The sequence below is a fragment of the Salmo trutta genome, chromosome 3 (assembly GCF_901001165.1).
Source record: "Salmo trutta chromosome 3, fSalTru1.1, whole genome shotgun sequence".
In the NCBI taxonomy this organism is placed as follows: domain Eukaryota; kingdom Metazoa; phylum Chordata; class Actinopteri; order Salmoniformes; family Salmonidae; genus Salmo; species Salmo trutta.
Genome location: NC_042959.1, coordinates 53,724,702 through 53,750,128, shown reverse-complemented (window position 1 = coordinate 53,750,128; position 25,427 = coordinate 53,724,702). Strand labels below are relative to the sequence as shown.

The window sequence follows — 25,427 nt, the reverse complement described above, 5'->3', positions numbered from 1 at the left end:
TCTGTCTCTCTCTCTCTCTCTCTGCGTCTGTCTCTCTCTCTCTCTCTGCGTCTGTCTCTCTCTCTCTCTCTGCGTCTGTCTCTCTCTCTCTCTCTCTCTGCGTCTGTCTCTCTCTCTGCGTCTGTCTCTCTCTCTCTGCGTCTGTCTCTCTCTCTCTCTCTGCGTCTGTCTCTCTCTCTCTCTCTGCGTCTGTCTCTCTCTCTGCGTCTGTCTCTCTCTCTGCGTCTGTCTCTCTCTCTGCGTCTGTCTGTCTCTCTCTGCGTCTGTCTGTCTCTCTCTGCGTCTGTCTGTCTCTCTCTGCGTCTGTCTCTCTCTCTCTGCGTCTGTCTCTCTCTCTCTGCGTCTGTCTCTCTCTCTCTGCGTCTGTCTCTCTGTCTCTCTCTCTGCGTCTGTCTCTCTGTCTCTCTCTCTACGTCTGTCTCTCTCTCTGCGTCTGTCTCTCTCTCTCTCTCTGCGTCTGTCTCTCTCTCTCTCTGCGTCTGTCTCTCTCTCTCTCTCTGCGTCTGTCTCTCTCTCTCTCTCTGCGTCTGTCTCTCTCTCTGCGTCTGTCTCTCTCTCTGCGTCTGTCTCTCTCTCTCTCTCTCTGCGTCTGTCTCTCTCTCTCTCTCTGCGTCTGTCTCTCTCTCTCTCTCTGCGTCTGTCTCTCTCTGCGTCTGTCTCTCTCTCTGCGTCTGTCTCTCTCTCTGCGTCTGTCTCTCTCTCTCTGCGTCTGTCTCTCTCTCTCTGCGTCTGTCTCTCTCTCTCTGCGTCTGTCTCTCTCTCTCTGCGTCTGTCTCTCTCTCTGCGTCTGTCTCTCTCTCTCTGCGTCTGTCTCTCTCTCTCTGCGTCTGTCTCTCTCTCTCTGCGTCTGTCTCTCTCTCTCTCTGCGTCTGTCTCTCTCTCTGCGTCTGTCTGTCTGCGTCTGTCTGTCTCTCTCTCTCTGCGTCTGTCTCTCTGTCTCTCTCTCTGCGTCTGTCTCTCTGTCTCTCTCTCTGCGTCTGTCTCTCTGTCTCTCTCTCTGCGTCTCTCTCTCTCTCTGCATCTGTCTCTCTCTCTGCGTCTGTCTCTCTCTCTCTCTGCGTCTGTCTCTCTCTCTCTCTCTCTCTCTCTGCGTCTGTCTCTCTGTCTCTCTCTGCGTCTGTCTCTCTGTCTCTCTCTGCGTCTGTCTCTCTCTCTGTCTCTCTCTGCGTCTGTCTCTCTCTCTGTCTCTCTCTGCGTCTGTCTCTCTCTCTCTGCGTCTGTCTCTCTCTCTCTGCGTCTGTCTCTCTCTCTCTGCGTCTGTCTCTCTCTCTGCGTCTGTCTCTCTGCGTCTGTCTCTCTCTCTCTCTCTCTCTCTCTCTCTGCGTCTGTCTCTCTCTCTGCGTCTGTCTCTCTCTGTCTCCAGTTTTGTTCAGGGAAAAGCTTACCTTTATGTGTCTACTTTACCCATGTTTTACAATGTACACAGTAATGAATAGTTTGTGTACACACTGCTGATTTGTGTGCTGTGCACATAATATCCTATTTAGTTCAGAGAAAGCTCCTTTCTCCTCAAGGAATAGTTGTTTGTTTGCACAGGCGACAGGATAGGGAATCATTGTGTCAACACATCCACTCCAGCTTGATTACCCTACATTGCAGGAAAGGGAAAAATAATAGAATCAATAAAATAACATTTATTTAGGGACTACGTTGATGTCTTGGTCAATATATTCAAAATGATGAGTCTATAATTACATTTTATTTTGTAAATGAATACCCAATGTTTGACTAAGTTTGAATGTAGAGTGATTTAGTCATGTTTATAATAAGTATTTTCTATCTCTGCCAAGTTTTTGGGCTGTCTGTTATGTACATTAATGGAGAGCAGGTTTCTGAATCACCCTCCCTGTGTTAGTTTCTCAAACTTTCTTTTTTACCCTCCCTTTACAGCATGGCCTCTCAATCAAACTTGCTATTTGGCAGGGAAGAGGGTCTCTGCTGGTACTGTATATCTCCTCAGTCAGAGGAGGCTGGTGGGGTGAGCTATAGGAGGATGAGCTCATTGTAATGGGTGGAATGGAATAAATGGAACTGAGTCTAACATGTGGTTTCCAAATGTTTGATGTGTTTGATACCGTTCCATTCATTCCATTCCAGACATTACAATGATCCCATCTTCCCATAGCTCCTCCCACCAGCCTCTTCTATCTTCAGTGTATAACTAGCCACACAGCATGGCACTGTTTCCCAAACCTGGTCTTTGAGGACCCCCATGCATGCTGGTTTTCATTTAAAACCAGATCCAATAATTATTCAACAGAAGCTACTGGTAATAATCATCAATGAAACTCACTATCAACTCAGTTTAAGCTCATTTATTGAGAGATTGGTTTAATGTGAAAACTGTGCACACAATGGTCCTTCTGGACCAGGTTTTGGGAAATGGCGCTATACTGTACTGTACTGTAACCGTGTGCTTCTGACTGCGCTAGCTGTGTTAGCGCTCTGAGCTAGCCTGAAGAGCGAGCCTTCATCACTGTCACCAGCCTGCTGACTCTGACCGTATTATTCTCCATAGCAACAGGACCCTTGTGGCACTATAATCCATCAACCTGTACAAGTCCATAATGCCGGGCTTACACTTGATAAAGTGGCACATAGAGGCAGAGTAACACAGTCAAGGGTTTAGGGAGTGAGTGTGCACATGAGCGAGAGTATGTGTGTGTGTTGTAGGGTAAAGAATCACGTTCTTGCATCTTTTATTGTGCAATTGTGAATATATAAAATAATATGAATGGGTCCATTGTGCCCTATAAGTACACTAGCTTAAAGGCCCAGTGCAGTCAAAAACATTATTTACCTGTGTGTTATGTACAGTGAGCAAAAAAAGTATTTGGACAGTGATTTATTTTGTTTGTTGTTTTGGCTCTTTACTCCAGCACTTTGGATTTGAAATGATACAATGACAAAATGCAGACTGTCAGCTTTAATTTGAGGGCATTTTCACCATATCTGGTGAACCGTTTAGAAATTACAGCACTTTTTGTACATAGTCCCACCATTATATGGGACCAAAAGTATTGGGACAAATTCACTTATGTGTATTAAAGAAGTCAACATTTTTGTATTTGGTCCCATATTCCTAGCATGCAATGATTACATCGTTATTCTGAATGAATCGTGAATAATGATCACTGAGAAAGTTAGACACACAAATATCATACCCCGCGAAGAATGCTAACCTCCCCTGTTATTGTAATGGTGAGAGGTTAGCATGTCTTGGGGATATGATATTTGTAACTTTCTCACTCATCATTATTCATGATTCAGGACTATCCGTAATCATGGTAGCATTCGCATGAAGGTAGGAGTGTTTAAAAATATAGGGGGACAAAAAGTGCTGTAATTTATACACGGTTCACCCGATATGGATGAAAATACGCTCAAATCAAAGCTTGACAGTTTAACCTCATAGTATCATTTCAAGTCCAAAGTGCTGGAGTACAGAGCCAAAACAACACAAAATGAGTCACTGTCAGAATACTTTTGGAGCTCACTGTATATTTCCACACTGAGGATGGAATAATACTGTGAAAAGGCCCTTTTAGTGTAAGAGCTGTTTGAAAATACTTTTGGAAAAAAATGGCTGCCTGTTTTTGTGGGATGGAGTTTTTGCCTGCCTGGTGAATATCTTTTTTTATTGGTCTATTCACTAATTTACCGCCTGGTGACATCCAAACCTCTCTGCCAATAACAGCTAGTTTTCAGTTTTCCACTCCACACTCATGAGAAATTGCTCTTTGCTAAGAAGCAATTTTTGTTTATTTTTGACAATTTTAATTGAAAACAATCACAGTAAGGTATTTAATTGTTAGCCAGAAACGATTTGATATTGAGATAAAAACGGCTGCGTTGGACCTGATTTAAGGGTGAAGTGATTCAAGTGAGTTGGCTTTTCCAATCGAGGGGAGTGGTGTGGGAGAGAGGGGGAGGGTGCTGAGGGCTGTGTGAATTTACAGATGGGACTTGTTGGCGGGGTGTGAAGTTGGAGATGTCTGGGTACAATTGCATGAGTTACTAAATGCTAAAGATAAGTGACTGTGGACACATGGCACAAGGCATGGGAGTGGTCTTTCGGAATCCAGAGTCCGTCTGCATGGCTTGTGGACCGTGCACTTCCGTGTGGCCTTTTCATCCAGTCTGTTTGCGTCTCTGTTCGTGTGTCTAACCTCAGTCCATCAACCTATAGTCGCTTTTAAAAGCTACGTCATGACATAGTGTTCCCTAAAACATTTAGCAGTGAAACATTACCTGTCGTTAGCAATTAGCCAAAACATGAGCTGTCATCCCAGGGTGTGTATGAACAGTAGGGTGGAACACAGAGCACGGCACATAGAATTGAAGACCTACGCAGTTCATAGAAGGGACACTTATCTACCACTCCCATAAACAATTACATTCTTTCCCTCTGCAAGGTTCTGTTTGTTTTTCCGCTACTCAATTTGCTGGCACATTTGTCATCTAGGACCCCCCCCCCCCCCCACCTAGTGTGTGGAGGTGTTGACTCTATGTTCCATCAGCGCTTACTACACTGTGTGCTGGTTAGCAGGTCCCTCTCTGGGCTCCTGTATTTAAAGTGATGTTCATGGTGATGTGGATATATGTGTTTGGAAGTAGTGTTGCAGTTACCCTGGCTGACCAGCAGATGTCAGCACACGTCTCACCAGCAGATGTCAGCACACGTCTCACCATTTCTTTCTCTCTTTTCTCGGTCCCTCCAGGCCGGTGGGCCACTTACCCCAGGGCACCATGCTGACGATTAACACCAACCCCAACATCAGCATCAAGTCGGAGCCCGTGTCGCCCAACCGCGACCGCAGCACCCCGTGCTCCACAGCTGGGGGTGGCGGAGGAGGGGGCCTAGTGACCATCACAGGGGCCCCTATGTCAGGCCAGTACCCAGGGGCCCTGCGCCTGGAGCCGTCCACCCTGCAGGGCCGCTCGCCCGTCGGCAGCCTGAGCAGCAACGGCAGTTCCTACGAGGGTGACCGGGACGATGGGGCCCAGGGGCGGGCCCAGGACTTCCACCACCAGGGAGGGGCCTCCTCTGCCATGGGGCTCCTGAGGCCCTCGTCCACTCAGGAGCAGCAGGAGCATGAGGGGGCCAACGTGAAGAGAATGAGACTGGACACCTGGGTCACATAGATGTGTAGAACAAGAGAGTGGAGGGGAGAGATGCCCCCTCTCCCCCACCCTTTTACCGTATGTACAGTAAATGCTGACCTCACACACATGCCTCCACCAAACACACACACATGCACCGGACACGCCCATTTGCGCATGCTCTTACACTCTTACACACACTCTTTCTCTCACAAATGTATGCGTTGACACACAAGCTGCATACTGTTTTACACTATATTGTACTACACACACACACACACACACACACACACACACACACACACACACACACACATTCTCACACAAACACCCTCTATTTGGGCAGAGACACCGAACCAGGGATTACATGTCAACATAGTGTGTTGGACAAGATTAGGATTGGAATGAATTGAGTTCTCTTTTGTTCAAGCTGGTTCTGTCTCCTTTTCGTTTTGAAGGGAGAGAGAGAGCAGCTAGAAAACTGACTGACTATTGACTGACTATAGGCTTTGCTGGGTTTTCTCTTCACCCTCTACATTACATAATACACACCTGGTATCCTCCTGTCTTTTATCCACAGTAGGTCTCTAGTCCAGCTGCACTGCTCTGTTGAGAAACAGTAGAACAACCAAAATGAATCCACTTCTTTGTATCTGCTCAGTGGCACTGTTATATCCAGCTTTTGGTGTTTTTGTAAAGAGTATGAGATTGGTGAATGAGATTTTAACTGTTCTTTTTGTAGTATTACGTCCTCTCTCTGTCTGACTGTTGTCCATCAACCATCTTTACATTTCTATAAACATTTCTGTTTTAGATTTGAGAACCCAAAATTCACTGAGTCAAACTGATTAGCTATCCATTTTATAAGACAGGATTTACTCTTCTAAAGTGGACGATCCTTGTTTTGTTTAGTTTTAGCCAGGTATTTAATCAGGACCATGCAAATAGCTGTTTTAATCTGAAACATCGATACCTTGTCTAGGTCAAATACTGTTTTATCAGGGAAGGGCTGCACTAGCTGTATGACACATGCTGCAGATACCTACAGATCAACTTCAGATGCTTCGTGTGTTTCCTGTTCTGTGATATTTATTTCAAATGCTCTTTTTGTGGGTTTTTTTACTACCTTCTTGACTTTTCGATTTTCCCCACGCTCAAATCCATCCACACTCACATACAAAAAGTATTTTTGTTAAACAATGCCTGTGTTTCAGAAGGCTCTGAATAGGAGATGTAAACTGGGAGAAAAAGTGAAGAACTGTGTATATAAGCAATTTGTTCGGTTTCCTTCTGTATGGCTTTTGTATGGCAGGGACATCGTTCTTTGAGGGTAAACATATAGAGCATATAAATATATATTTAAACAGCAGCGATAGCAGATTTTGAGAGTAAGTGATGAACTGCATACGATGCAGAGAAAACGATAGACGACAGGGATTGTATATAGAAATATATGTTCACATATGTTCAGCAGGATATCCCTAAAAGCTAATGTGTTGATTCTCAGTGGATCTGTCTTTCTATTTATGTGTGTGTACATAAGTGTACTAGGTTGCAAAGCCAAGTGAGGGTGCTAGAGGGACAGAAAAGGGAAGTAGCGATGGATTGGACTGTTTGAGTGAGCAGTGGTTAGTACTCTGACGGAGCGCACTTTAACCCCTTCCTCCCCCCAAGCCCCCAAAATGCCCCCTCTCTTTAAAAGCCAGGTGTCCTCCAGAAAGGGACAGTCATGTCTGCATGTCCTCAGGCACGTCAAACTCATTCAACACACACACACAAACACATTTACACACATTAGCCAGACAAGTATCCCCTGTGCTTTCTGTTAGAGGAGAGTTCCATGGCCACATGAATTAATTACAGCATTTCGCTCATTGAACCGTGGTGTAAACGCGACTGCTCCCTACCAGTGACTTAAGACAAGTCCATCTCACGCTCATTTGACCCCTGCCACTATCAATTTTCTGCCAAAACGCCTCATTGCTCCACACACTCAAACACCATACTCGCATATACTCTGCACTCTATCCAGAACAGGTTCAAATGACCTCCCATTGGCTCTTTCTCGTTTTATATCGTTGTAGTTGTTGCCGTAGGGATTGTGCAGCCTGACTCGTCAGGAGTCTAGACGATCGTCTAGAGGTGGATGGCAGAGAGAGAGCGAGAGAGAGAGAGCGATCACGCCTGCCGGCATATTCACCTTCCCTTAGACTGTAAGACTGTTGTGTCCTGAGCTTTGAACAAACGTTGACCCTGATGTTTTTTTGTTTTTTTATAATAATGGTAGCTATGTCTTGAATAGGGCTACATGCCATGAAGCGATGTTTCATACCTAGACGAAATGGTGACTAGCGGAAGCAGACGATGGGGTTGGTTAATACTCTGGATGCTGGCCAATCGAGGTGTTGTATAAAGCCCTGACATTATCTCAGAACAACACTAAGGGTCACTGTAATCACAAATGAAAAGACAATCGTCATGACAATAGTTAACCTGCGCCCCCATATTCCCCATGTATAATGAATGATGTTTCGAGAATCTCACTTTCCAGTGTTAATTTGTGCCGGTGACAGTTCTATTGTCTGTTTTTATTATAATTGTTCTATGATAATTGCTATTATTAATGTTAATATTATCATTATTGTGACCATCGATGGTAATTGTAATGATGATATAGAAAAGGCAATTTTTATTTTTTGCGGTTTTGTGTAGGTTAGGAATCTTGTTTTATTTGAATTTTATTTTATTATATATAAATATATTTTTGTTTTGTTTTCATTTTTTGTTTTTTTTCTTCAAAGGGTGTACTAAAATTGCACGATTTATGACGTAAAACAAAACCGCTGTAGTAATATTAGTACATGTGAGATCATGAAAGGTGGTAAACAAGTTTAATATACTGACCAGTTCAATGCTGCAATCTTTTGTCAAATGTACAAAACTTAGTCTACACATAGTAAAGTGAGGACAAGACACATTTAATTTATTTCTGACCAGACACAAAGATGTCAATGCATGGGCGTAACACAAAAAAAGAATGAATCATATTATAGGAAATAAATATGAAATGTAATATCAATAAGAATATACATCACACAGAAATAAAATAGAAATTGAAGAAAAAAGTACAATTATAGCTAATATATTGTGTTCGGCTAGTCTGCTTTTTGTTGTAAACAAAATGAACTTTTTTGTTGTTTTTGGAGAATGATATACAATTTGTGTATATTTTCATAAATAAAGTATGCACTGATGTTATTACAAATTCTATACTGCTTTTACAAAAAAGTGTTTGTTATTGTACCAAAGTATCCATTTGTCCCTTCTTACCCTCCCCTTTCTGCGTATGTTTTATCGTATTTTATATATTAAATAGACAAGTTGACCTACAAAGAGGTTTGGTTTGTTATTATGATTTACATTAGAATGTGCATTTGTGTTGTTCACCATCAAAACATTTGATCATTTATCAATACAAACTTGTTTTCTGAAAGAAGTTTTTTGAAACGTGATGTATCAGCTATGTTTGGTAAGTGACAGAAAATATGGGACTGTTGAGAGAGTAGTTTATTAATTGCCAGAGATATGTGAAGTGGAATGATGTATTTTCACCATAAGATGTCATCACGTGCTGGTAATGCTTTGGGCATCATTATCACATGTTCAGATCTACTGAATTATTTTAAACCTAAACCAAATTTGTTCTGGTTTTTCTTAGTTTTACGAAATGGAAATGTTTCTAGAAATAATTTACTATATCGAATCACATTTAAAGCATTCCATTTTTCGCAAGCGAAGTGATAAACTTAATTGACTTAAACTGCATGTTATGTGAGACACTATGCCACGGTATTTGAATGACATAACTAAGATTAATACAAATAAAACTAATGTTGATATAAAATTCCTCTGTTTCTAAATCATAACTGTCATGGGAGGAAAAGAGAAAGCCAAATCAACTAGGAAGGAGAGACTTGGGGGAGTTAATGGAGAAAGGTTGTATTGAGGCGTCTATTCATTGCATGATAACTTTTCCACTGACATAATCTCTATTTATTTAAAGAAGTGCAAGATTTCAGTTTCCAAATGTATCATTGGACATTTTAAATTGCACAGTAAACAAATACTTAATAAATAAGACTTTGTTTAGTCCCAATTTTCTGAATGAGAGAGATGAAGTAATGAGACAAGAGGATTGGGGTGATGTGGTGGGGGTGTATTTTCCCCTCCTCCAGACAGTTGACCATAGTGTCAGCTGGAAGTGTCAGCTGTTCTGTCCTGTGTGGCCCATGAGCACATGTCTCAGACACACACTTCTTTCTCCAGTGGCAATGGCCAACTAATAATCATGTATAATCCAGACCACTCAGTCTGGCATTAAACCTCGCAGGTTAGCATTTTTTGTCATGAATCTTAGCTCTGCAGAGTGGTCACTAGCTGGCGCAGCCACAAAGTAATACAATCTGATTTGAAACCTAACCTTAACCACACTGCTAACCCTAATGCCTAACCTTAAATGAAGACCAAAAATATCATTGTTGTTTTCATTAATTATTACAATTTAGCCAATTTTGACTTTGCAGCTGGCCTAAGGGGAAATCACTCAGTTCTGCCTCCAGGACAAGACTCATGACAATAAACGCCAACCTGCGTATATATCATCCTTTATCACTATTTACAGAGAGCAAGCTACGTTGTGTGTCATGTGGCCAGGGATGAGTCAGGGTGTGGCTCCACTATTGCAATCAAGGTCATTGGCTGGACGTGTGTGATTATTTCTGTTACCCTGTTGCTGATTGCCAGACATGACCTTATCTCATCATAAGAGGACCTTTTTATGTGAGAATGATTCACACATTCTTTGAAGCAGCTGGAGCCAAACCCTGTCAGAAGCGGCTCTGTCTAAAGTGCTTTGTCATTTGTTTGTCCTTGGTAAGGGGCACTTGTCCTTAGTGATGTATTCATACAATTATTTGAGTCTAATAGAACGAGAACATACTGTATATGCATCAGGTTGCGCTGATTTGAATATATTTGTCTATTCTGTTTACAACATGGCACGTATAACATATTTCTCTTCCTTATAGCCCATTGTTTGCAAGGGGTGGGCCAGCCAAATTTAGAACAGAGAAAAGGAAGACCAGTCAAGGAGCCACCCCTTCCTCCGTCTTCCGTCACATGGAGTAAATCAACAGAAAGGGAATCATGGATGACATATGGTTGTTGAAGGAGAGCAAACACACTCCCTATAGAGAGCAGGTATAGTTTTACATCCCTCCTGTGTCAAATTCACACACACACACACACCAGCCCTGCAGCTGAGCCCCTCCCCCCATCTTAGCCAGAATGGCCCAGCCGAAATGGAGCCTCTGGTCGCAGCCGGACATAGTGACCAAGCACTTTCAGCCTCTTGCATCAGATATGGTCATCCTGGCTGTTTGTCAGGAAACTATTCTTCTATTAATAGCACTGGGCATGTGTTCCTGGGATAGACATAGCTTGTCCATCCACAACATCTCTTTATATAAATATTATTTCATATACTGTAGATCATCTATGTAATCTAGTTAGTTTATTCTTATTCCCTGAACTGAATAGATAACGTTGTATTGTCATAGCTAGTTATAAGGCTGAGCAGGAGCCATAGACGTTAGAGAATAAGAGCATGCCAGACAGCTGCCATAATGCCATTCCAGCACTCAGCCTTTCTCTCTGTGAATGGCTGTGGTTTCCCCCTTTATTCAATCAGTCATTGCACAGATTTGGGCAGTAAGCAGGCAACCGGCAGCTAAAATAGCCAACATTGTTCTGAAAACTGACTAATGAATGACAAAAAAGGGGGAAAGAAGGCCGTGAGGCGGGAAGAGGAGGAGGTGAGGTCACCCATTGTTCCTTGTTGCCTATTTTATCCCTCGGTCTTCCCATGGGATGGTTGTTATGGAGGGCCCAGTGCAGCTTTGTTAGCTAGCCTGCTTTGAGGTCAGTAAAGCTGGGATGGTGCCAAATCTCCCCTCCCACACCGCCCCTGGGTCTCACTCACTTTAATGTAATACACAGAGGAAACAGATAGATGCAGAGGAAGGAGCCAGCTGTTTTCTTGGCCTGGTCTAAGGGTATACTTTCCTCTGAGCTTCATCCAGATTTCAACACACTGGATAATTCTTCTCAGAACCCGTTGTGCGCTGGTCTTTCCTCTCTCAGAAGAGACTACTGGATAATTCTTCCCAGAACCCGTTGTGCACTGGTCTTTCCTCTATCAGAAGAGACTACTGGATAATTCTTCTCAGAACCCGTTGTGCGCTGGTCTTTCCTCTCTCAGAAGAGACTACTGGATAATTCTTCTCAGAACCCGTTGTGCGCTGGTCTTTCCTCTCTCAGAAGAGACTACTGGATAATAGACCGTCATTGTTAAATAACTGACAGTTTCTTAACTGACTTGTCTAGTTAAATAAAATAAACATATTTCAATGTAGAGTAATATCAAAGCTGTATCATGAAATAAGTCATACAAAGTTCTTAAGCAATAATAAAATGATAAACATATTTGTCAATTTGTTTTATTTTTCCATGTATGTTTTTTTTGTGCATTTCTACAGAGAGAACACAAGCCAAAAAACAACACAAGTTTATTTTGCCGTAATCGTGAACAAAGCATAACTAATATGGTACCATGTTGTTTCATTGTATGTTAGTTATGCGTTGTGACACTGCATTGTGAAATGCTTTCATAAAATGAAGGCAAACTGTTCTTCTAGGATTTCAAACCATGCACTGCTGAACATCTAGTCAAATGGCTACCCAGACTATTCACATTGCCCCCCCTCTCCACACCACTGCCACTCTCTGCTGTCATCGATGCACAATCACTTTAATTAACTCTACCTACATGTACATACTACCTCAACTAACCGGTGCCCCTGCACATTGACTCTGTACCGGCACCCCCCTGTATATGTTGTTATTTTTTACTGCTCCTCTTTAATTACTTGTTACTTTTATCTCTTACTCTTATCCATATTTTTTGAAACAGGCACTGTCGGTTAGGGCTCGTAAGTAAGCGTTTCACTGTAAGGTCTACACCTGTTGTATTCGGCGCATGTGACTAATACAATTTGATTTCATTTGCTGCTTGTAGTGTGTGAGTTGAAATATTAAATTATAATCATAAATAACACTATTCAATGGAGTAAGTCGAGGGGTATGAATACTTTCTGAAGGCACTGTATATATCAACTGGAGTCCTTATCAAATGGACTTAAGATGTTAAGATAAAAGTTTTGACTAGAAAAAACAAGCTCCCAGGTCTTGTGCAATGAAATACCTTGGTTCTCACTTTTGCTCTAATTGATTTCCTTCAATCAGTGCAATCAAATCAACTATCAATTAATGGCAGTTCAGAATGCTTTGACTTTCAAATGTCCTTTCTTTGGTTTTTAATTAAGTTACTTTTGTTCTTCAAAGGGGGGGATGGGCCAAACCAAAACAAATGCTATTCAAACATCAATTTGTAAAACTTACAAAAAATGGCCCTCAATGTCTTGAAATGGAGTAGGTACACTGGTGTTTTGTGTCAGCAGGGTGTGCACCAAAGCACAACTTTGGTTTTTGAAAACAGCATAAATATTTGACGGTCTGTGCTATCTCGCATCCTTGGGATGTCCCTACCCCATTGAAGTTGACATTTTAAATGGGGTAGGTAAGGATTATGGTTATAGTTAGGGTTTAGGGTAGGGACATCCCAAGGGTCCCGGGTAGCACTGAATTGTCATGACATTCTGTGACATAGTACATTCATGTTTGGATGAAATTATCGTTTCATTTACTTTCGACTGTGATGATCAATGTGAATCAATGCTCAAATTCAAAGCCTGTAAAATGTAAATAGTTTTACACTCTCAGTAACACTTGTTACTTCTACTTTACTCCTTATAGAAACCATGCTGAAATTGTTACTATTCTTCCCCATATGACCAGGAGTCTCCCTCATCTTCAGAAGTAACATTCACACCCTCTACCACATCTCTACACACCAGCTGCTTCACCTGTGAGGGCATCTGTTTGTCCTCTTCTCCAAGGGTGGAAGCTTTAGGTGTGTCGCTGTCCATTTTTGTGTTCCAATTAGCTGCCTGTGGATTCTCCAAATCCACCCAGGATAGGTTGTCAGCCAAGGCTAGGTTCTGATTGGGTAGTTCGGTCACATGGTCATACGGCTGATCCGGTTGATTCGAGGCTCCTGTCTCCAGATTGGAACCCCAGAAGTTGTTGTGTACACCAGAGCTGAGGAAGCTGTGTAGGTCCTGGCCTTCGCTGTCAGTTTTGGATGATCTTTCGGAGTCTCTCTTGTGACCTGCAAAAGGATCTCTAGATTCTAGGTGTTTGTTTGGACTTTCTAAGACTTCCCATTCATCTGTCTGAAGACATTCATTACTTGCCTGATAGCTAGTGACCTCCTCTGCAGAATGTTCAATAAGAGTATTGCAATCCTCATAGTGAGAGACCGCCATATCTAACAAGTCTTCCTGATCTGCAGTTAGATTTGCTTTGGTGACAGGTTGCAAATACTGGCTTGCATTTGGCGACTCATCATCTGTGCTGTTGGACTCTTCTATATCCAAGTTGTTCATGTTGGTTTGACTCTCAGGCCTGCTGTTTAAACTGCTGTAGATAGAATGGCTTTCAGTGAAGTCTGCATGAGTCAGCATATAAAGGTTCTGGTCATCCTGTCCTTCTATTTTGTCTGGTACAGCTTCAGTTCCCAGTCCCCCTCTGAATTCCTTACCTTGAGCCAAAGATTCTTCTTTGGATATTTCTACTGAACTTTCTCTAAGAGATGTGTGTTCAGATGTCTTTAGAATCCTAGAATGCACCGAATACATAACCTCTGAGGAAATACACTCTTGCTCAGACTGATTGAGTTTCTCTCCACCTGAAGGTATATACTCGAGATCGGATTGATTCATTTTCTCTCTGTCTGAGGGTATATGTTCTTGCTCATATAGACTCATTTTGTATTCACCTGAAGTTATATACTCTGGCTCAGATTGATTCAGTTTCTCACTGCCTAAAGGTATATTCTGTTGCTCGGAGAGATTCAGTTTCTCTCCACCTGAAGGTAAACACTCTTGCTCATACTGATTAAGTTTCTCTCCGCCTGAAGGTATGTACTGCTCTTCAGATTGATTCATGTTCTCTTCTCCTGAAGGTATATACTCGGGCTCGGATTGATTCAGTTTCTCTCCACCCGAAGGTATATCCTCTGTCTCGGATTGATTCAGTTTCTCTCCGCCTGAAATGACATACTCTTGTTCAGATTGATTCATTTTCTCTCTGTCTGAGGGTATATGTTCTTGCTCACATATATCTAGTTTCTCTCCGCCAGAAATTATATACTCTGGCTCGGATTGATTCAGTTTCTCTCCACCCGAAGGTATATCCTCTGTCTCGGATTGATTCAGTTTCTCTCCACCCGAAGGTATATCCTCTGTCTCGGATTGATTCAGTTTCTCTCCACCCGAAGGTATATCCTCTGTCTCGGATTGATTCAGTTTCTCTCCGCCTGAAATGACATACTCTTGCTCATATAGATTCAGTTTCTCTCCGCCTGAAGGTATATACTCTGGCTCGGATGGATTCATTTTCTCTCTGTCTGAGGGTAGGTATTCTTGCACACATAGATTCAGTTTCTCTCCGCCTGAAGTTATGTACTCTGGCTCTGATTGATTCAGTTTCTCTCTGCCTAAAGGTATATACTCTGGCTCGGATTGATTCATTTTCTCTCCGTCTGAGGGTATGTGTTCTTGTGCATTTACATTCAGTGTCTCTCCGCCTGAAGTTATATCCTCTGCCTCGGATTGATTCAGTTTCTCTCCGCCTGAAATTATATACTCTGGCTCAGATTGATTCAGTTTCTCTCCGCCTGAAGTTATATACTCTTGCTCAGATTGATTTAGTTTCTCTCCGTTTGAAGGTATATGCTCTGGCTCGGATTGATTCAGTTTCTCTCCGCCTGAAGGTAAATTCTCTTGTTCAGATTGATTCAGTTTCTCTCCACCTGAAGGTAAATTCTCTTGTTCAGATTGATTCAGTTTCTTTCCACCTAAAGGTATATTTTCTTGCTCAGATTGATTCAGTTTCTCTCCGTTTGAAAGTATATGCTCTGGCTCAGATTTATACATTTTCTCTCCATCTGAGGGTATATGTTCTTGCTCACATAAATCCAGTGTCTCTCCGCTTGAAGGTAAATTCTCTTGTTCAGATTGATTCAGTTTCTCTCCGCCTGAAGGTATATTCTCTTGTTCAGATTGATTCAGTTTCTCTCTGTCTGATGGTATGTGTTCTTGCACATACACATTCAGTTTCTTTCCATTTGAAGGTATATGCTCTGAATCGGGTTGATTAATTTTCTCTCCATCTGAGGGTATATGTTCTTGCTCACATATATCCAGTGTCTCTCCGCCTGAAGTTGTGTACTCTGGCTCGGATGGATTCATTTTCTCTCTGTCTGAAGGTATATTCTCTTGCTCGGATTGATTCAGTTTCTCTCCACCTGAAGTTATGTACTCTGCCTCGGATTGATTCCGTTTTTCTCCGCCTGAGGGTATATTCTCTTGCTCAGATTGATTCATTTTCTCTCCGCCTGAAGGTATATTCTCTTGTTCAGATTGATTCAGTTTCTCTCCACCTAAAGGTATATTTTCTTGCTGAGATTGATTCAGTTTCTCTCCGTTTGAAGGTATATACTCTGGCTCGGATTGATTCATTTTCTCTCCGTCTGAGGGTAGGTATCCTTGCGCATATAGATTCAGTGTCTCTCCGCCTGAAGTTATATCCTCTGCCTCGGATTGATTCAGTTTCTCTCCGCCTGAAATTATATACTCTGGCTCGGATTGATTCACTTTTTCTCCGCCTGAAGGTATATTCTCTTGTTCAGATTGATTCAGATTCTCTCCGTCTGATGGTATGTGTTCTTGCACATTTACATTTAGTTTCTCTCCATTTGAAGGTATATGCTCTGAATCGGGTTGATTTATTTTCTCTCCATCTGAGGGTATATGTTCTTGCTCACATATATCCAGTGTCTCTCCGCCTGAAGGTATATGCTCTGGCTCAGATTGATTCAGTTTCTCTCTGCCTGAAGGTATATTCCCTTGTTCAGATTGATTCAGTTTCTCTCCGCCTGAAGGTATATTCTCTTGTTCAGATTGATTCAGTTTCTCTCTGTCTGATGGTATGTGTTCTTGCACATACACATTCAGTTTCTTTCCATTTGAAGGTATATGCTCTGAATCGGGTTGATTAATTTTCTCTCCATCTGAGGGTATATGTTCTTGCTCACATATATCCAGTGTCTCTCCGCCTGAAGTTGTGTACTCTGGCTCGGATGGATTCATTTTCTCTCTGTCTGAAGGTATATTCTCTTGCTCAGATTGATTCAGTTTCTCTCCACCTGAAGTTATGTACTCTGCCTCGGATTGATTCCGTTTTTCTCCGCCTGAGGGTATATTCTCTTGCTCAGATTGATTCATTTTCTCTCCGCCTGAAGGTATATTCTCTTGTTCAGATTGATTCAGTTTCTCTCCACCTAAAGGTATATTTTCTTGCTGAGATTGATTCAGTTTCTCTCCGTTTGAAGGTATATACTCTGGCTCGGATTGATTCATTTTCTCTCCGTCTGAGGGTAGGTATCCTTGCGCATATAGATTCAGTGTCTCTCCGCCTGAAGTTATATCCTCTGCCTCGGATTGATTCAGTTTCTCTCCGCCTGAAATTATATACTCTGGCTCGGATTGATTAACTTTTTCTCCGCCTGAAGGTATATTCTCTTGTTCAGATTGATTCAGATTCTCTCCGTCTGATGGTATGTGTTCTTGCACATTTACATTTAGTTTCTCTCCATTTGAAGGTATATGCTCTGAATCGGGTTGATTTATTTTCTCTCCATCTGAGGGTATATGTTCTTGCTCACATATATCCAGTGTCTCTCCGCCTGAAGGTATATGCTCTGGCTCAGATTGATTCAGTTTCTCTCTGCCTGAAGGTATATTCCCTTGTTCAGATTGATTCAGTTTCTCTCCGTTTGAAGGTATATACTCTGGCTCGGATGGATTCATTTTCTCTCCGTCTGAGGGTAGGTATTCTTGCGCATATAGATTCAGTTTCTCTCCGCCTGAAGTTATGTACTCTGCCTCGGATTGATTCAGTTTCTCTCCGCCTGAAATTATATACTCTGGCTCGGATTGATTCACTTTTTCTCCGCCTGAAGGTATATACTTTTGTTCAGATTGATTCAGTTTCTCTCTGTCTGAGGGTATGTGTTCTTGCACATATAGATTCAGTTTCTCTCCGCCTGAGGTTGTGTACTCTGACTCAGATTGATTCAGTTTCTCTCTGTCTGAGGGTATGTGTTCTTGCTCATATAGATTCAGTTTCTCTCCGCCTGAGGGTATATACTCTTGTTCAGATTGATTCAGTTTCTCTCCGTCTGAGGGTGTGTGTTCTTGCACATATAGATTCAGTTTCTCTCCGCCTGAGGTTGTGTACTCTGACTCAGATTGATTCAGTTTCTCTCTGCCTGAGGGTATGTGTTCTTGCTCATATAGATTCAGTTTCTCTCCGCCTGAGGGTATATACTCTTGTTCAGATTGATTCAGTTTCTCTCCGTCTGAGGGTGTGTGTTCTTGCACATATAGATTCAGTTTCTCTCCGCCTGAGGGTATATACTCTGACTCAGATTGATTCAGTTTCTCTCTGTCTGAGGGTATGTGTTCTTGCTCATATAGATTCAGTTTCTCTCCGCCTGAGGGTATATACTCTTGTTCAGATTGATTCAGTCTCTCTGAGTGTATCTGCTCTACCTCCTCACTGTATGATATGTCATGTGTCTGGGAAAGTTCAGTGTGAGACTCAATTTGAAGACTCAGTACTGACTCGCTCTCAATCATCTGCCCAGTAAAGTGTTCACTGTAACTGGATATAGATAAATTCTCTAACTCTTGCTCCACCAATCTATCAATTGTTTCTTCATTATAGTCCTCATCAGAGCACACCATGGAGTACTCTCCAGGTTCTGTAAGTTCCTCATAAGATTGCTCCTCTTCTGCCTTCTGAATCAACTGATCGACAGCATTCTCCTCATCGTTCTCCTGTGTAGCATGCTCCTTTGTTTGGCTAGCATCCATGTCCTCTTGGTGAGTGGAGCCCATGTTACTTTCCTGATCTATGACATCCCCTTCTGACTCTTCATACAGATACTCCATGGTGTCAAACTGTTTGGACTTGCCTTCGCCCCAGGTGTCTGTTCCTGTCTGGCAAACCTCCCTGTCCTCTTCACCATCACTGGAGTCACTTTCGCCCATGTGTGAAGCCTGAGTGTTGACATCCGTCTCGTCACTCTTGTAACGGATCAGGGGGTGTGTGTCGGCTAGTGTGTTGTCCTGAGCATAGCTGTCGCCTTCTAGCTCAGCCCTCCATGAAACAGAATTATTTTGACAGAGGTTTGCCTCATCATGATCCTCTTTGTCATTGTCGGATATATTCAGTTTCTCTCCGCCTGAAGGTATATGCTCTTGCTCAGACTGATTCAGTTTCTCTCTGCCTGAAGGTATTTGCTCTTGCTCGAATTGATTCAGTTTCTCTACATTTGAAGGTATATCCTCTTGATCATACCGATTGGGTTGGGTTTCTCTGTTATTCCACGTCTCTTCCTCTTTCATATGATACTTTCCTTCTTTCCAATCATCCATTCTTTCTCCAATTCCATTCTCTTCATTGTACCCTTCCACTCTATCCCATTCATCCTTTACATCCCCATTGGGGTTCAGTGCATGTTGTTCCTCACGTTTGTTAGACATATCATTTTCATCATCCCCTTTTCTGAAATTTATGTCACCTTCCACCACTCTTTCAACATTGTGAAATACCTCTTCTGACCAGTGAGAAGCTTGAGCAGATTCATATGAGATAATCTCCTCTTGGTTGAACTTATCGATTCTTTCTGTCATATCATTTTCCTTATTGAATCCTCCCAATATCTCCCAATTATCCTTACCATACCCATAGGGGCGCAATTCATGTTCCAATTGATCTTCATCTTTGTTAGACATATCATTTTCATCATCCTCTTTTGTGAGATTAATAATATTCTCTTGGTTGAACTCGTCGATTCTTTCCGTCATATCATTTTCCTTACTGAATCCTTCCAATCTTTCACAATTATCCTTATCATACCCATAGGGGGGCAATTCATCTTCCAATTGCTCCTCATGTTTGTTAGACATATAATTTTCATCCTCTTTTGGGAGATTAATAACATCTTCCTCCACTCTTTTAACATGGCGAAATGCCTCTTCTAAACCGTGGGAGGCTTGAGTAGATTCATAAGACATATTGTCCTCTTGGTTGAACTCTATTGGCTTGTTGTAACTTTTCCCAGCTCCATACTCAAAAGCTTGACTGCTTGTGAAGGTCTCAAATGCTTGTTCTAGCACTGATGCAGTTTCAGATTCCAAGCCTTCATTTCCCCCCCATTCAGCATCTTTCCTTGCTGTTTCAAGATCTCTTTCCTCCGATGCATTCATGGGACCGTAAGGCATATCTAGTAGAGGTTCCTCTTTTTCAAAAGACATTTCAAAAGGTACATCATTATCATCATTCGCTGAGAAAGCAGAATGTGCCCCTGTCACCGAACCTGCTCTCTCATAGCTCACTGAAGGGCTGTAGAGCTCTTGAGCATCAGTGCTGAACACAGTTGGCATTATGAAGCTGGTCTCAACCTGGTGACTCATGGCAGATTCCAGAACGGGTTTCTCTTCAGCAAACCAGGTTCTGACTATGTTCTGATCCTCTTCCTCCTTTTCCATATCCCACATGGATTGTTCCTTATGGTCAGATCCAAGCAAAGATACAACATCAGCTCCTGCCTCTTCAGTGGGAGGTGAGAGAAGCTCAGCATAGTTGACTTCTTTATGGACATCTTGGGGTCTGAAGTGGTCAACTGAAATTCCGTCCTGTGGTACTTCGGGGTAAGGCGTTGAATAACTTACCTGGTGGTTGGACCCTGTGCCAAAGTCAATATGCTCTTCTTCTGTCTTTCGACAACTCTCGGGTGTTTCGTTCAGGGTTACCCGATTTTGAGTCCAGATTGGTGATGCGGACATCATTGTTACATTGGATCGGGGGCTTGCTCTATGGATGGTAGAGATGGGCCTGATCATGTGACTGGTAGCCTGCTGTGACTGGAAGCTTTGCTTAGCCCCTCGAGAGCTGGGCACTCCATCTGTGAATGACATAGGAAAATTATTGAATAGGTACACCATACATAATGGTACTGGGTAGGCCACAGGCCAGGGACTATCGTAGATAGACATCAATAAGGTTGAAATGACACTGACAATCTTGACAATACCAGGAAACATTCACCAATGCTTTGATTGCTTTTTGTCTTACAATCTCTGTCTATTCCAAAATGTCTTCAGTTTTATCTTAGGTTGACAGGGATCTCGAAACCCCATCCCAAAGTCAATATTAGGAGACATGTTCTCCTGAACAGAGGTTAGACAGTAATGGAGAGATATTGATCATGACTTCCTTCCCCTCCAGTCTGAATTACCGGAAAGCAAAGCCATATGGCTCAATGACCTTTGGGGACTCTAGGTAGCTTGTGTTACAGAGCACAAAGCGCCTAGCTCAGCCCCCTAACCAACCCACACCATCCCCCACTCGTTTTTGTCTAATGTGAATATATACACGGTACAATACAGAGTCAGGACTCACCTACCTTAAGTATGAGGAAGATGCCTTTTGGTTTACAGTAACATTTATACAGTAACAGGAGTACATGTCATGGAGGTGTTGGCTTTGACACCTATCAATATCATGTTGTACTACAACACAGTCACTGATCTAGCTGGTTGATTCCTGAATGAAGTGATCATTTACCAGAGATGTAGGTGCTCCTTAGCTGATTTGTTGAAGAGAAATCCCCCTTCAGATTTTCATTGTCCAGTAATGCTCTGAAGGAAAAGAGCAGACACAGACAAACGAGAGAAGGATTCATAAAGGGAAAGTGATGTAATATTCCTTTTCAACACTATCTAGAAAATCTTATGTCCTGGTTAGAAGCAGCTTGAATACTAATGTGACGAATAACCATTTTTTTTTTTTTTTTTTACTTTGGCCACACTAGGGGGGTATTCTGAAATGATGTGTCATAGGGTGGGGTGAGAGGAGTGAAGTGGGAGGGCTTTTGTTGCCAACATGAGATCTGTTGTTATGGAAATGTGGGGACGACATTGTCATTGACGAGCCATCTGCTGTGCATACCACTGCCTTCAATTCCCCCTCTCACATACTCACAGCCTAAAATACAGGCATGCACGCCCTGACATTCTGATTAGCCCAAGCAGAACTAATACAATTTGTATTCACATATATGGACCATGCCCATTCCAACACACATTCAAACCAGCATCTCTAATGAAACAATACTTAGAAATACTTGTAAACTGGTGCAAATGAATATCCCAATATGATCCCAGAATTACACTCCAAGTGTTGCTCAATGTGTTCTATTGCATGTTGGGATGTACTGTATAGGTGCCGATAATATGAATTTGATGCATTTAATACATCTCTTTGAGACTTGCTCTCTCCTTCTCCCCCTGCCTCTTATTCCTGTTCCTCTAGACTCCCTCCCGTAGCTCCTACGCTGGTCATTCCCTGCTGATACCTTGGGGTCACTATGGAGTGGGAAGAGACCAAGGGAAAGAGAAAGGCACCACTATAGAGGCCCATATAAAGTTACCCTGCTCAAGACAGCTGAGACTGGCCTTTTCAAGGGGATGACCTTTGGGCCAGACGGCTGAGCCCTATTGGACAACAGGCCTTGGACATCTACATATTGTTCCACATTCTCATAGGGGGAGGGGTGATGGGGCTCAGTCTGAACTTCCAGTTGAAAAGCCATCTTTGAATGTGATAAACTAGACATCTAAATCAGCATGGACATGGGGCTAATAATGATGGCTTTCTCAGAAATCGGTAGAAAAGTAAAAAGAAAAAGAACATGTTTGGAAAATAACTCTTGGAAAAGAAGGGGAAGATAGTAGTGAAGATGGGATGATTGGGACATTTGCCTCAATGTTCATATTCTGATCGACAGGCTTTTTTTGCAGACATCAAACATACGTGGGCTTGGTGTCGCTTTTTCAGCTGTTGCCGCCTTCATCAGAGCATGTTCAAACCAACTTGAGGTGACACTTTTATTTGAACCTTCCCACGTCTCTCTTACATAAAAAATGACTACCTCTTATCACCTTTGGCTGTGTGCCAATGGTCTTTCATGGCTTCCTCCCCTCGTCTCCTTTCCCTCTCTACAGTTGATAAGTAAAATAACTGGATGGATGGCCATCAACATACTTTGAAGATAAACATACAAGGAAAACAAGTTAGTTGAGACTGAAGTCCAACTTGAGATCCTTGTATACAAGTAATGTTTTCAAGCAAAGCTCCAATTGACATCAATGCATGATTTACTAGTTACCCTTTAGCATTTGGCCCAAAATGTCTATAGTTTTGTGCTAAAGGTATGATGAGAGAGGTACTGTAGCGTCTGATAAATGTACTGTGACATGTATCGTACCTGTATGTGGCCACCTCCATGCCTAGAGACATCTTCAGCTGCAGCAGACCCCTACTTTCTGTCAGGAGAGTGTCAATCTGATTTCCCAGAGCCCCCTTCTCCATCTCCAACACATCCAGATGGGCCTGTGGAACAGGAAAAGGGAAGAGAATTGATTGGAAATGGCATTGATGTTATCCAACCATAGCACATGAACAGGTATTGAAGGCACCGAATTATGGTTCCTGGTCCCATGGCAAGAGCTTATGTCCAGCATAGAACATAGAATGCTCAATGTTGTGTTCCCTGCATCTTATGGTTGGGCCCCAGTGTGGATTTTCTGGACAAATGATGACCTGGAAGTAATTCCCAGAGCCCCAGCCTAGGCCGAGTCCAACATGCTGTTTCTGTCCAAACATTTCATTAGCATTTCAAATGAAAGGGAGCACAATATAAGCCTTCTCAGAGAGACTGCGTTGGTATGTTTCTACTTCATAGATATCAGACTCATTTGGACAAAAACACCTTGTTTTCCTAAAATTACCATATTGTTCCTGTTTTTATTTTGGGCCATGTCCATTTGAAAAATGTTCTACTATGACTGACATTTGAAACGCTTTGTTTTGCTCTGGTTTGCTCAACTGGAAGCAGCTTTAGCTGTCTCGATTAACTGGCAAGATGCACAACAAGCACATTGTAATTTGTCTTTGGACTGAAATCATTTGAAGATCCTAAATCCCAGACAGCAGTCACATTCAGACAACACACTCAAGACGTTTTAAACAATGCATGATTATTAAAGCGTCACTCAATATGGAATTTAATAGTATGGTTAGGAATCTCACTTTTATGGCTTCAGTCTCAGTTTAGGTGAACAGGAGTTCTAAATAATCTAATTGATACTGTTATATGATTGAATTAGCAAAGGACACTGTTAACAAAGTTACCTATGAGATATTGACATGAATAAACCCACACCCATAAATACGCCCACACCAAAGACCAGGGTCGGCTACTTTAACTGTTCTTACCTGCAGGTTTTGTATCTCTTGCCTCTGCCTGTCTCTTTGTTTGGCCACACTCCTCTCCAGATACTGCCTTTTATCCTGGGCTGATTGCAGCTCATTCTCCAGGGCCTGAAGTTTCAGCTGGCTCTCAATCTTCTCCTGGCCCACCTGGGCCAACCGGGTTCTGGCCTGGTTTAGAGACTCGTCCAGGCTGTCCACCTGGCCCTGAAACACCATGGCCGCCTCATGCCACGCCCTGACAGCCATCTGGGAGTACTCCTCACCCAGCTCCAGGAGGCTGGGCAGCTGGGTACCCGTTTGGGGTGGAGGGGGTGGCAGTGCAGGTCTGACATGGATTAGTGTAGCCTGGAAGCCGGCAACATCTTCCTGGTGGGTTTGTATCTGGAACTGGATTTGTTTCTCTAGCTGGCTCACCTTCTCTCGTAACCAGATCTGAGCCCTCCTCTCCTCCTCCATCTGCTTCCTGCTGTCTGCCAGCTTCTTCTTCACCTCCCCATGGGCGTCCGCCTCCCACTGTCTCTGCAGCCCCAGGACTTGGAGCTCTTCACCCAGGCTCCCTAGCTCCAGCTCCACCCGATCCTTCTCCCTCCAGGCTTCCTCTACCTCTTGCCTGGCCAGGCTCAGCTTGTCCTCCAGGCCCATCCGCCCCCCCTGGCCGCTGCCCCTCAGGGCCTGGATCTCCTGGCATAGTAGCTTGTTCTCCTCCTCCAGCAGCCTCACTCGGCCCAGGTAGGTCTCCAGGCGTTGGTTGAGGTTCAGCATCTGGAGCTTGTCGTCGGTCCGGTGGCTGTGGTGGTGCCGGAGGCGGTGGAGCTCCATGTCAGAGAGAGAGGACGGATAGTAATGCTGGTTGAGTAATTCAAATGTTTTAAAGTAAAGAGGGCCTCACTCTGGAGCGAGCAGTTTCTGTCAATGTGTGTGAGGTGCTGATTTGGTCTCTCTCTCTCTCTCTCTCTCTCTCTCTCTCTCTCTCTCTCTCTCTCTCTCTCTCTCCAAGCCTGTGTGTGAGGGTCAGAATGTGCTGTGAGGCTGCTTGCCTCCTGGAGTGTGACCGCTGGTGAGATACTCTCCTTTCATACTGGAATTAATGCAGGGGGAGGGCAGAGGGGAAGAAAGGGGAGGAGGGATGGAGAGGAGGGAAGAGAGGGAGGTGGGAGTGAGCAATGATGTCATTTGGGGGTTAACTCTAGCACTGCTGGGAATGTCTTTTTCTTATTCACTGGGAGAAATTCACATTTTGATTGAATGATTTCTGTTATCTCTCTACAAGTACACATTCAGTTATTTATGAAATCATGTATTTCTTTACACAATTTTTTTCTGATAAAAAAAGCATTGTGTGTAATTGTTAGACTACTGAATGTACAGTGGGGCAAAAAAGTATTTAGTCAGCCACCAATTGTGCAAGTTCTCCCACTTAAAAAGATGAGAGGCCTGTAATTTTCATCATAGGTACACTTCAACTATCACAGACAAAATGAGAAAAAAAATCCAGAAAATCACATTGTAGGGTTTTTAATGAATTTATTTGCAAATTATGGTGGAAAATACGTATTTGGTCAATAACAAAAGTTTATCTCAATACTTTGTTATATACCCTTTGTTGGCAATGACACAGGTCAAACGTTTTCTGTAAGTCTTCACAAGGTTTTCACACACTGTTGCTGGTATTTTGGCCC

At 42.8% G+C, this 25,427-nt stretch overlaps 2 protein-coding genes across 12 annotated transcripts in view; one reads left to right on the top strand and one right to left on the bottom strand.

Moving 5' to 3' along the window:
* LOC115178754 (myocyte-specific enhancer factor 2D homolog) overlaps window positions 1–9,002 on the top strand; it is a 73,833-nt gene extending 64,831 nt beyond the window's left edge. For 5 of the 8 annotated variants that reach the window (XM_029740075.1, XM_029740065.1, XM_029740039.1 and 2 more), the window contains 2 exons: window positions 1,891–1,941; window positions 4,722–9,002. In XM_029740075.1, the coding sequence (XP_029595935.1) occupies window positions 1,891–1,941; window positions 4,722–5,145 (475 nt within the window). In that variant the 3' untranslated portion in view covers window positions 5,146–9,002. The remainder of the gene's footprint in view (window positions 1–1,890; window positions 1,942–4,721) is intronic. The other 3 variants (XM_029740092.1, XM_029740084.1, XM_029740098.1) reach the window with 1 other exon arrangement.
* A 2,644-nt stretch (window positions 9,003–11,646) lies between these two features.
* On the bottom strand, window positions 11,647–24,789 carry LOC115178724 (tanabin-like). Of its 4 annotated transcripts, none has more exons than XM_029740022.1 (5): window positions 23,752–24,789; window positions 22,742–22,866; window positions 21,040–21,113; window positions 14,615–20,377; window positions 11,647–14,569 (listed from the first exon to the last, which is right to left on the bottom strand). In XM_029740022.1, exons 1-5 carry the CDS (start codon window positions 24,565–24,567, stop codon window positions 13,056–13,058), a joined length of 8,292 nt encoding a protein of 2,763 aa, XP_029595882.1. In that variant the 5' UTR covers window positions 24,568–24,789; the 3' UTR covers window positions 11,647–13,055. The 4 variants fall into 4 exon arrangements, with proteins under 4 accessions (XP_029595882.1, XP_029595876.1, XP_029595891.1 ...); XM_029740016.1 differs by having other exon boundaries at window positions 11,647–15,109; window positions 15,155–20,377; XM_029740031.1 differs by having other exon boundaries at window positions 11,647–17,729; window positions 17,910–20,377.
* Between the last annotated feature and the right edge of the window lie 638 nt (window positions 24,790–25,427).

Bases quoted from the DNA above. Each gene is read 5' to 3' on its own strand.
- LOC115178724 (XM_029740015.1), bottom strand. From the start codon at position 24,567: ATGGAGCTCCACCGCCTCCGGCACCACCACAGCCACCGGACCGACGAC. The intron at 22,867-23,751 runs GTAAGAACAGTT...CCTGTTCCACAG, and splicing joins AAGAGATACAAAACCTGCAG to GCCCATCTGGATGTGTTGGA. The intron at 21,114-22,741 runs GTACGATACATG...CTTTTCCTTCAG, and splicing joins ATGGAGGTGGCCACATACAG to AGCATTACTGGACAATGAAA.